This window comes from Hyalella azteca, unplaced genomic scaffold, assembly GCF_000764305.2.
Source record: "Hyalella azteca isolate HAZT.00-mixed unplaced genomic scaffold, Hazt_2.0.2 contig6690, whole genome shotgun sequence".
NCBI lineage: Eukaryota > Metazoa > Arthropoda > Malacostraca > Amphipoda > Hyalellidae > Hyalella > Hyalella azteca.
The window spans coordinates 30,764-41,383 of NW_025936844.1; the positions used below are offsets into that span (position 1 = coordinate 30,764).

The window sequence follows — 10,620 nt, forward strand, 5'->3', positions numbered from 1 at the left end:
ACAAAGCCTTTGGGCCGTCGACCGTCGTAGCCACTGCCAGTTGCCAAAGTGCTGTTATAAGGGTAGGTACTGGCCAACGGTGCTCGCGGCAACTCAGGTAGCGTTCATTAATCTTCATCAGTATTTTCATCGTGCTTTATTAATAAGGTTTGGTGCTCATTTAATTCTCTTGTTCACCTGCTCTTAGAAATTTTTCCTTTTTCATAACTGATTTATCATTCATAATACCCATTATAAATTAGTTCTACTTCCTGTATGTTGCTTAACGATTTAGTTCTCAGTCTCACCGCCTGTTATTCTCCTGGCTGCTGTTTGTAAGTGCTATATTTGATACTGGCTTCACCATATTAACAGTTCCATGTGATACCTGATATTAAATACTATTAATGTTGTGCAGGTCTTGTGAAAAAGGGAACTTTCATTCATAAAGGAACGAGAACTTCAGTCGAGATGAAGGTGATCGCAGCGTTATCACTTCTGATGCTGGTGCCTCTTGTATACGGCCAGCAGGAACAAGTGCCTACCTCTGCCGTAAGCCTTGCTGATTTTACGTTAATTTTCACTTTGGTTTGTACGCATGGAAATTTTTGGCCCTGATTTCTAGTCTTAATTGTTTTAGATTTTTAACTGTTGTTTGAATGTATATTTTTGCATCCAATGACCATAAGACGTCGTCTTTGAAGCCTTGAAAGACCGCGATATGGTTGTCGAAATTGTCTAAATGATTTCATGTTGGAATGAATCATTCTCTGATGTATAATTCTCATGCCATCAATCATCATAGGTTAATGGAAAACTTGTAACTACATTCTTTTCTTTTTTTTTGAATTAGATATACACAGGGTTTTTAACTCCTTATATGTTAGTTATTTTTTAGAAGGTCACGATTTATGCACATCACTGTTAACGTATTAAGATATTCTTAATGTTTTATTCGTTTCATAGATGCTAGCATTTACAGCTAATACTCGCGTTGAAGAATACTAAATATTAGAAAGAAATACTAGTCTATTATTCTTCTAGAATCTAGAACTAGATACTAGAAGCTCTCTGAATTGAACTAATCGGTTTTCTAAACTTAATGAAGAGACAATAATTCAGATACCTAAGCAACAGAAAATCCGAAAGACAATATTTCGGATACCTTAGATACAAATTTCGCATCTTCGCCAATGAAAATGACGTTGCATTATTCACGCTTCAATATTATTTTAATTTTCAAAATTCTTGCTAACCACCATTATGTTAATGAAGGTGGAGATGGACATCAGCATCGGAGGAGTATCACAAGGCACCATCAAGATTGGACTCTTCGACCAAGTCGTCCCTAGGACGGCCGAGAACTTCCGCGCGCTCTGCACTGGCGAGAAAGGCTTCGGCTACGCAGGCTCCCTCTTCCACAGGATCATTCCGAACTTCATGCTGCAAGGGGGCGACTTCACCAGAGGGGATGGAACTGGTGGTGGGTTTTTTTAATACGAATGAATTTATTACTGACTGGCTGTACGGTAAATGAGATACTAGGTAGAAGAACATATATTCTACAATCCATAATATTTTCATGATTGAATATTGTTCAGTAATTTTATTTTCGTCTTTTCGTATCGGAACAAACAAAAAATGAATTTGGCAGGAAATCTAACTTGAAATAATAAGAGTAATCAGTGCAATTTTAGTCCTACTTTTTAATACTAATAATATATTCCACACCATTCTTATGCTAAACAACGTATCACTAATCTAGTAAACAACTTTGCTAGTTGATGATTGTATGGTAATTCGTAGAACCTAATAAGCAATCGTATAGGAGATAGAAATTGTGACTAAAACAATGAACGGTCAATGAAATCGTTTTTTGAACCTTGCCTATAAAAAAATCGGCAACTGTTTTTCTATTGATTTTCAGATCGGTACTGTTGAAGAACTGACTGAACGACCCGAATTACATAATTTTTTTTAATTTAGGCCGCTCTTGTTCTAGTTTTTATTTATTTATTATTATAAAAATGTTTTTTTATTTTGAGGTTGAGTTGCTGATTGATATTCTGATCGCAGGTAGAAGCATTTACGGCGAGAAGTTCGCGGACGAGAACTTCATCCTGCGACACGTGGGCCCTGGTTGGCTGTCCATGGCTAACTCGGGACCTGACACCAACGGATCACAGTTCTTCATCACCACGGTCACAACGTCTTGGCTTGACGGCAAACACGTCGTCTTCGGCAAAGTTTTGAGCGGAATGGTGAGAAAAGAGCTATTCAAGAGAAAATATCTCCTGGAGACCCTTTTTCTCTGAGCCTCCAAACTATCGGGGCTCTTGGAAACTACAGCTTGATACTCGTTGGCCTGTAGTCCTAAGAATGAATTATTGATTCCATGATAATCAGTTTTTAAGAACGATGCTGTGAACTCTCTCGTAATTGTTCAATTTATTTTATCTGGATCCGAATTACTAAGCATGAATGTGTCAAATCCTTGTAATAATAAGTTTCTGTTTGCCTGCAGAACGTGGTGAAAACCGCTGAAGCAGTCAAAACCAACAACGCTAACAAGCCCCTTCAGGACGTCAAGATTGATGCCTGCCGAGAAGTTCCTATTTAATCTGGCGACTTGTTCTATTTAAATAAAAATGGTTTCGACTGGGATGGCATTATTCTTGTGGATTTTTGATTGGAAACTCGTTGCTTCAGTCAATTTCTGGTACCGAATGACTCCAAGAATTTAGAAGCGATGATGGCGTCAAGGTAATTAAATAAATCTAATTAACCGACCAGCTCCATCATCTGTTCAAGAAACTTTGAAGAATACAACTATCATAACCAGATCATTGTCTTAATAATGCGTTCAGCTCTAATACTCGTGAAATTTTAGATTGATAGGTTTTTAGGTTTGGTTGCCGTTTTCTCGTTACATGTGTGGTAATAATTCTCGTGTGTATTTAGATTTTCACTGACGTGTGCTTCTTTCACATCTGATGAGTTATGGGGGAGCTTGAAGACTTGACTAGGTCAGCTTCTTTCTGGCAAGAGTAATGTGGTATCCAATGTGGCCCTTCTTAAGAAGGCCCATGACCCACAATTTGGGAACCACTAATTTATGATACTGCGGTCAGGTGTGAAAAAAGTGGATAAATTTAAAATTATCAAAGCGTTTGCTAGCGCTGTGGTTGAGACTAGATAGGTGAACATAAAAACTTTTCGCAGGACTCGAAATTCAACCATAACCATTGGGACCACGCAGATCGATCAGCTTTTTTGTGTTTGACTACGTCAAAATAGGAACAGGAAATCACATGAAAGATCGTGCCGAAGGGAATGATTTAATCAATTAATTTTAGTAAACAGATAGATCCTTTTCATTTTAACGACGGCCGTATTACAAACTCGTGATCTGCTTAAACAGCTGAGATGACGAGGCTGAAATTGATTAAACGTCGGCAGGATTAACTGAATGTATTCGGATAATTGGGTATTTGTTCATTTAACTATTACTAATATAAAGCTAGTTAAGGGGAGCGTCTCGCCTAAAATTTATCTCATTAATTTACAGAGGGATCAATCTGAAATTTGGTGCACATGTGTGAACCCTAAAATAAAACAGGTTTTATTCGTGTCAATTTTTCGAAAAATTGAAAGAAAACGTGAAATTATTAGAAAACAACCAAAAAGGGGTACTTTAGGAAACCTATCTCCTCCTAGGATTTTCAAGCTACAACATCGAGACACATATCATTCGATGCGTAAGGACCACATCTACAAAATTGTGTATAGGTTTTTTGGATTTCTCATTTTTGTGGGTGTGGGAGCATTTTTTTGTAAAATTTTCGGAAATTTTTCGATTTTACCCCCGCCTCCCCCCTTTTTGCAGAATAAAATCTAAACTATAACGAAATTAGAAAAACGCATACACACTTTTGTAGATCTTTTTTTTCCAAATCGAATGGTGTTTGTCTCATTGATGTAGCTTCAAAACTCTAGGAGGAGATAGGTTTGCAGTGACAATAAGTTAACTTTTCAGTAGGGCCCGACAAAGTCGCGCGCGCCTCGAAAAAGTCATTCAAGGTTGCAAGACTACAAGATATTGGAGCTCAATTTCTGTCAAGGATGGTGCGAACGACGGCACGAGAGCCATCCCATATGACTGCAGGCGGATAACTGAAGCACAGCGTGTTCAGACTAGCTATTTAAGTGTGCTACCGGTAATTTAGGCCTATCTTAAATGTTAAGGAACTCCACCGCCCCTAATCATTTCGCGATCTGTCGTGGTCGCATAAATCAACGTACAGAGATGGTTTTGGTACCGTTAGATGCGGCAGAATGTAAGCTTTAAAATGAGTATAAAAACCGAAAAAGTCAAAATTTTCGATTTTGACCGAGACGCTCCCCTTAACTAACTCTAATCACGAGTTTCGGTGTTGAATATTGTTGAATTGGCCTAGCTATTCATCGTGTCCTTTCTCATATTCAAGGAAATTGTAATGTCTGGTGAGAAATAACTCGCCAAAGAATGCGCACAGAAAATAATTCCGATTGGCAAACTCATTTAAACTCCGCCCTAGTGTTTTTTAATACCGATACTCTATCGAGAAGTGCGACAGGGTGAGTACCAAGCCATAAGTGTAGGAGCCAAGATGGCAATAAAATGTTTTTATTTACCAACCCTGATTTTACAACACCTCGTTCTGCACCAACTTTCTGAACAGCTAAAAGTGATGTTTCTTTTGTTCTGCGGACAAAAAACCGTTTGCATCGGCAATAATTTCTAAAACTATTTACATGTAGGTCAAACTCTATCTCTAGAATAGCCAAGCGTTGCGAGAAATAATATTTCATTACTAGTCTCATAATAAGCGATTTTTATTATTTGTTAGCAGCTTAAATTAGCTTTGTTCAGGGATAGATGGTCTCTAAGATGTAGGAAGGGCGATATCGTAAGAGGAACACAACAGCGCGAGCATCGTCCACGAACACGAGAGAGAAACACAACGGACTCCTGATGAATAATTTTCATTTTCAATCCACGTTTATGTGATCAATATTGGCGCTAAAAAAATTGAACACAATATGATCATGTAATCTGAAGTGAAATGAAAATATCGCAGCAATACTTTGTACATCCACAAAATAAATCGAAAAATATATCCAATATAAACCGACATAATTTCAATTTCGTGAACTAGGCCGGCGCCCTCGCGTTGACGTGATGCCTCAGGCATCATCGTTCAACAATCCGTAAAAGTTTAAATGCGTTAGCGACTCCAGTGCCATTCTTGGTGTAGATATTTTGCCTTTATGAAACTTAATAAATATGTGAATAGCATTGCGTAGCGCAGCGTGAGTCGGCGCAGATTGATGAATAGGCAGATCAGTGCCTGCGTAGCCGAATCTCTTCGTCTTCCACTTGACTCGCAAACCTTCCAAAAATATGGCTCCAGGCCACGTCGTCTATGTCTAAAACTGTGCGTGTCATATCTACGCATATTATATTAACTGTCCAGTCGTCGCCTTCTGGTGGGAGGCTCCTCCATTCTGTACATATAACAACGCAAGCCCAAGTCAAGCCTCATCTTAAAAGAGTTCATGGATGGTGCCTCGACAAATAATCTCCGCTGGCAGGCCGTCTCAACGATCGATCACGCATTGCGCGAAGTGCTGCCTCTCATTATTATTACACCTTGGTTTCCTGATTTTAAATTAATGGCCGGTATAGTAGTCCTCTCAGTGTAATGAATTCTCATGAATAAATTAATCTAATGTAAACGTCAAAAAATAGCAGCTAAATAGCTAATCAAGCGTCACTTATAGAAAGATCGGGTTCCAAAGACCAGATCCCTTGTGAATCAAGTCACGAAAAATTCAAGAATCGGCAACAGGCCATGGGCCTATTTCTTCGGTGACGACACTTCTATTCTATTCTATTCTATTCTAATAGCCTGAGACAGATAAAAATACAAAGGATATTGAATTTTAGTTTGAACTGACAATTATTGATGAATGGTATTTTAGGAGTATTTAGGAAGAATATTTATTGAATTTAAAATAAATACAGCAATGTAGCGTGAATACTATACTGCAATCATTATCGTATGCGTGTGTTTTTACCAAATGAAATCAGTAATATTAGTTTTTAAATAAGTTACTTGATTCAACACAACAGGACAGTGAAAAAGAAACTAAAAAAAGTTGCAGGTGAGTGTTTAGATCGATCTATAGCTGGAGCTGGGGTTGGATGTTGCTGGAAATGCTAAGCTAAGGCTGGAAAGTTGGAACAAATTGTGAACTGCTACTTTTGGTAGATATGCGAACGGCCACGTTAGGCATTCGAAATCTCGTTTGGTGTTCTAGTTCCACGATAATATTGGGCTCAAGGGATTAGCTCTCAAATGCACGAGTACCACAAACATAATATCGCAATAACTTTAGCCTATCAAAGAATAGAATAGAAGTGTCGGTACTGAAGAAATAGGCCCATGGCCAGTTGCCAATTCTTGTACTTTTCGTGACTTGATTCACAAGGGATCCGGCTTGTTGAACCCGATCTTTCCATAACTGACGATTGTTTGAGATAGCTGCTGTACTTAATGACTTAATGCCAGGTCCGTAATTTAGGTGCTAGGCATTTCAAGACTGAACATTTATGCTCCTGCATAGCTTTTGTCTAGTCTGTTCTTGAAGGCGTTCATACTCGGAGCGTCAACGATGCCATCAGGGAGGCTGTTCCACATGTCGGTGACTCGAAGCGAGAAAAAATGTTGTCGCGTGGATGATGTGTTACAACGCAGTTTTTTAGTTTATGGCCGTGGCCCTTGGTGTTGGTTCTCGTTTAAAATTCTTGTAATCCTTCTGGGGATCTTGTATAAAACGTGGGTATACACATGTATGTATACCCACGTCAAAGAGGTCACCACACCGACATCGATAAGATAGGTATAACAAAGGCATGGAAGCTTCTCGTCTTTGAACACTCTCGACTAAATTTTTGTCCTTTTCTAGTTTCGGCGACCACACGGTGTTTCCAAACTCTATGTTCGGAGTTCGGACGCACGACAGCGACAAACAACTACTTCATCGCTTCTCATAGGATCAAATAGAATCAAAATAATTTACTCGAGTACGCACCGTTTAACGAATCAATCATCTAGATATTTGTATAAACGAATTATTGCAATTACAACAATTATTGCAATAATATTGGCCGCCAAACACACCATAAATAAGTTATTGCTCCTAATTGACATTTAATAACTCTACGGCTCAACTAGCTCACACTATTTGAACATTTTTAATTATTGGCGACAGATTTCAATCGTTATTCAGATTGTTCTTAATGCTGATGATATCAAACTGCTCTATTCACGCCTGCACCATTTACGTGTTGCTTTTACGTAAAGAGTCATTTGAAATCGATGGATTAAGATGAAGCGGTGTGGTATAATTTCTTAGAACTAAATCCAAGAATTAGGTAAAGGATGCCCGACAAAATAAAAAATTACAATTAAATATTTATTAAACGATGTCTTTGTAATTCAGATCCTAAAACTCCCGTAAACTCTGGCATAGCTGGTTGGAAGAGAATAATTTTAACAGAATCAAACGACCTATAATAATCCATGAAGGTTCAAAGTTTCGAGGCTGAGAAGGTCCAATGTCAGTCACAAGTTTCCTTTTAATCAAAATTTCCATTTGTAGCCAACTCCGACGCCAACGTTGGGTTTAGTGTGAAAGCTAAGGGAAAAATAAATTATTGAAAATGACTTAATCTGAATTAAACTGAGTAATTTCGTATAATATCTGTTATAGCCGTTAATTCATTGATCTAAAATTTTTACGAATTAAAATCAAAATATTGGGCTCGTATCGTAAGTACGCTCTGTGAGGTATAAATTTCGTAAGGTATAAATTTGTGAGGGCGCATAAGAAAAAATATTGGAGTATTATTTTTCATATGATACAATTACAAATTCTTGGACTCACTTGAAGCCATCAACTCTCCCTCTGGAGTGGTCGACGGTGGCGCCCACGCCCACCGAGTGACGTTGGTTAGGACTGCGCCACACGACGCTGCCCAGGCCAGCTCCTACGTTGACGTGGTGGTTGTTGCGGCTGTTGCCTCCGCCATCAGCGTTGAGGAACCCGTGCAGCTGTCAGAATAGAATTGAAGTGTCGGCACTGAAGAAATATGCCCATGGCCTGTTGCCGATTCTTGAATTTTTCGTGACTTGATTCACAAGGGATCCGGCCTTTGGAACCCGATCTTTCCATAACTGACGATTGATTGAGATAGCTGCTGGCTGGTCCGTAAGTTGCTAGGCATTTTAAGACAGTGCGGGAAACACTGTATTTTTACTAATGACATCTTTATTCGTGCAAATATGTTGAACGAGGATTTTATGCAAATATAGGAATTGGTTGGCTGCATACCCGATTTTAGTGCTGCGTTATTCTATAACGTATTGCTCATATTAAGAAAAACATTTTGCACGTTGAAAGAAACAGGATGCTGAATTGTTCAGTTTGGAGTGAGACACTGTAATCTAGTATTGACAATATTTATTTGATATTCTTATGAAACCGAAATTTTTTATTCGCTGCTATCCTAACATTGTTTAGGATGCAATTGTTGACTAAACTTGAATCGGAAAATAAATTAGTCTTACGGAAATATGGAATGAACAATATTACTAAAATAGCTTTTTTCAAAGAAATGTCGTTTACTGTGATGATTTGACTATCTACAGGGCAGTCGGTGAGCTCTTCTTCAGTGCTAACATGCCTATTCAATTTAACTTTAAATGTAAACAACTGACCTTTCCCACGGGCCTAGGTGCTCCATTCCGATCTTCGTGGTTACCCCCGAGGCTTGACGCTGCCAACTGACGGCGAACTCGCAGGCGTTGCGGGTACGCGACGTGCTCCTCGTCAGGAAAAGTTAGCCCCACGTCGTCATAATAGGCAGCTTCTTCGCGGAAAAAGTCGTCTGCTTCAAGTCGGCTTCTGAGTCCCCTTGGGTACCTCGTCTCAGCTTGGTTCGCAGGGATGACAGCGACCAACAACGAGAGAACGAAAACTATGTTTCTAGTCATGGTTACTGGCACGATCAGTATTGAAATACCGTTATTTGTGATTTTCGAATTTAGTTGCTCTTTCGTATCCTGCAATATAGGTGATCAACAGAGCAGTCGTGTAGCCTCCACCTGAGAGAAATCCTCTTGAACAATGACTTACATTCGTTCAGCCGCCGGATTATATACCGGACCGCGCTAATAATACTTCGTGTTTAGTCTTGACGGTCGGGCAACCAATTGAACGCTAAAGGTCAACTCAGGACGTTTGTGCTTCTCGGAACTCAGGCTTTTCGCACTTCATACTCGTTTTCTAACATCAGACGACGGAAACTTTCTCGTCATTGTAAGCAAGAAAATTAATATATTCGAGAACTGGGCTCATTAGCGCACATTCTTCTGATATTACTTTTATTTTGGTATGAAAAATTAAGAAACAAAATGCCTTAGATTGCAACGAACAAAGAATTTGATTGTAAATACGATAAGATTAGGATTCGTTCATTGATTGTATATTAGAAGAAGGGGCAAGGATGGGCTTGCCACTAATTTTCCATGTGAATTTACATCTTTAAACGGTATTGATATTGGAAACAAATTTAAAGAATCCATAGCCTCGATGTGCTGCGTCAGCATGATTAATGTATCGACATGACTTGTTTTGCGCAGGCTCGTCTGGCCACTTTATTGTGACGTAACCGCACGAACGTTCTCGGCTGTTATTTCTTCTCAGAATGCATGCACAAAAATTCTCTGCCTTCTGTTTTTCCACCTTCCGTGTGTAAAGTTTTTCCGCCTTCAGCATTTGAAATTCTTTCTGCCATCTTAATTTGAAGATCTTTCAGCCTTCTGAATTCTTTCATTCACAGACCGCAGTTATAAGGAGGCATGCGCAAAAGTTTTCAGTCTTCTTTGTAGCACATTTTCTCATTTATGGAAAAAAGGTGCTATTTTGCTCGTCATGTCCGTCCGTCTGTCCGTCCGTCCGTCTGTCTATTTGTGACTTCACGTTGCCGAGTTTCTATGATACTCGGCAGCGAGAAAATGCGCTCTCTGCCACTCACTGCAGTGAGTACTGACTTATACTTTTTTCCAATTTATATTTTTATTGCTTTCTTTCGCAGACATCACTGCGTAGTATAGATGAGCGATAATAATTTTACTGCAAGCGAAAGAGCCCGTAAGTTTTGATCGGTAACTTCTGTGGATGTTAAGTTCATTACCTTAAATTGCATAACCTTAAATAATGCATAGCCTTAATTGTTGATTATGCATTATTGAAAGAGAAAATACCCGGAGAAATGGACAAGAAAAATATAAAACAAGTTGACATGACTATTATGGAACAATAACGGATATCTACTTTGGTCATTATTCCTGGTATTTCACTGTATAAGAGCATAAATTCACTTAAAACAAATTAGGCACAATTAAGTTAGCACAAGTTTTTATACTTCCACCGTTGCAGGAAAATATTTACGAGTTACTTTTACTAAACGGCTCATTAAACTAATCCCCTATCAGTGCGGGTTAATTTTTCGAAACTTCCTCTATTAATTCT

General features: G+C 38.8%; 2 protein-coding genes across 3 annotated transcripts; one reads left to right on the forward strand and one right to left on the reverse strand.

Moving 5' to 3' along the window:
• On the forward strand, nt 1-2,643 carry LOC108666194 (peptidyl-prolyl cis-trans isomerase). 2 transcript variants are annotated; one of them, XM_018153021.1, is made up of 5 exons: nt 1-62; nt 398-531; nt 1,255-1,462; nt 2,056-2,240; nt 2,504-2,643. In XM_018153021.1, the coding sequence occupies exons 2-5, from the start codon at nt 451-453 to the stop codon at nt 2,597-2,599; spliced, it is 570 nt and encodes a 189-aa protein (XP_018008510.1). In that variant the 5' UTR covers nt 1-62; nt 398-450; the 3' UTR covers nt 2,600-2,643. The 2 variants fall into 2 exon arrangements, with proteins under 2 accessions (XP_018008510.1, XP_018008509.1); XM_018153020.2 differs by having other exon boundaries at nt 12-97.
• A 4,843-nt stretch (nt 2,644-7,486) lies between these two features.
• Nucleotides 7,487-9,200, reverse strand: LOC108666195. The gene is made up of 3 exons (XM_018153022.2): nt 8,805-9,200; nt 7,972-8,138; nt 7,487-7,722 (listed from the first exon to the last, which is right to left on the reverse strand). The coding sequence occupies exons 1-3, from the start codon at nt 9,078-9,080 to the stop codon at nt 7,668-7,670; spliced, it is 498 nt and encodes a 165-aa protein (XP_018008511.1). The 5' UTR covers nt 9,081-9,200; the 3' UTR covers nt 7,487-7,667.
• Between the last annotated feature and the right edge of the window lie 1,420 nt (nt 9,201-10,620).

What these genes read in the sequence shown, in the direction of transcription:
- LOC108666194 (XM_018153021.1), top strand. Translation starts at nt 451, where the DNA reads ATGAAGGTGATCGCAGCGTTATCACTTCTGATGCTGGTGCCTCTTGTA. An exon ending in CAGAGGGGATGGAACTGGTG is followed by an intron (nt 1,463 to 2,055) that starts GTGGGTTTTTTT and finishes TTCTGATCGCAG; the next exon opens with GTAGAAGCATTTACGGCGAG. An exon ending in GCAAAGTTTTGAGCGGAATG is followed by an intron (nt 2,241 to 2,503) that starts GTGAGAAAAGAG and finishes GTTTGCCTGCAG; the next exon opens with AACGTGGTGAAAACCGCTGA.
- LOC108666195 (XM_018153022.2), bottom strand. Translation starts at nt 9,080, where the DNA reads ATGACTAGAAACATAGTTTTCGTTCTCTCGTTGTTGGTCGCTGTCATC. An exon ending in CACCTAGGCCCGTGGGAAAG is followed by an intron (nt 8,139 to 8,804) that starts GTCAGTTGTTTA and finishes CTATTCTGACAG; the next exon opens with CTGCACGGGTTCCTCAACGC. An exon ending in GGGAGAGTTGATGGCTTCAA is followed by an intron (nt 7,723 to 7,971) that starts GTGAGTCCAAGA and finishes TTTTTCCCTTAG; the next exon opens with CTTTCACACTAAACCCAACG.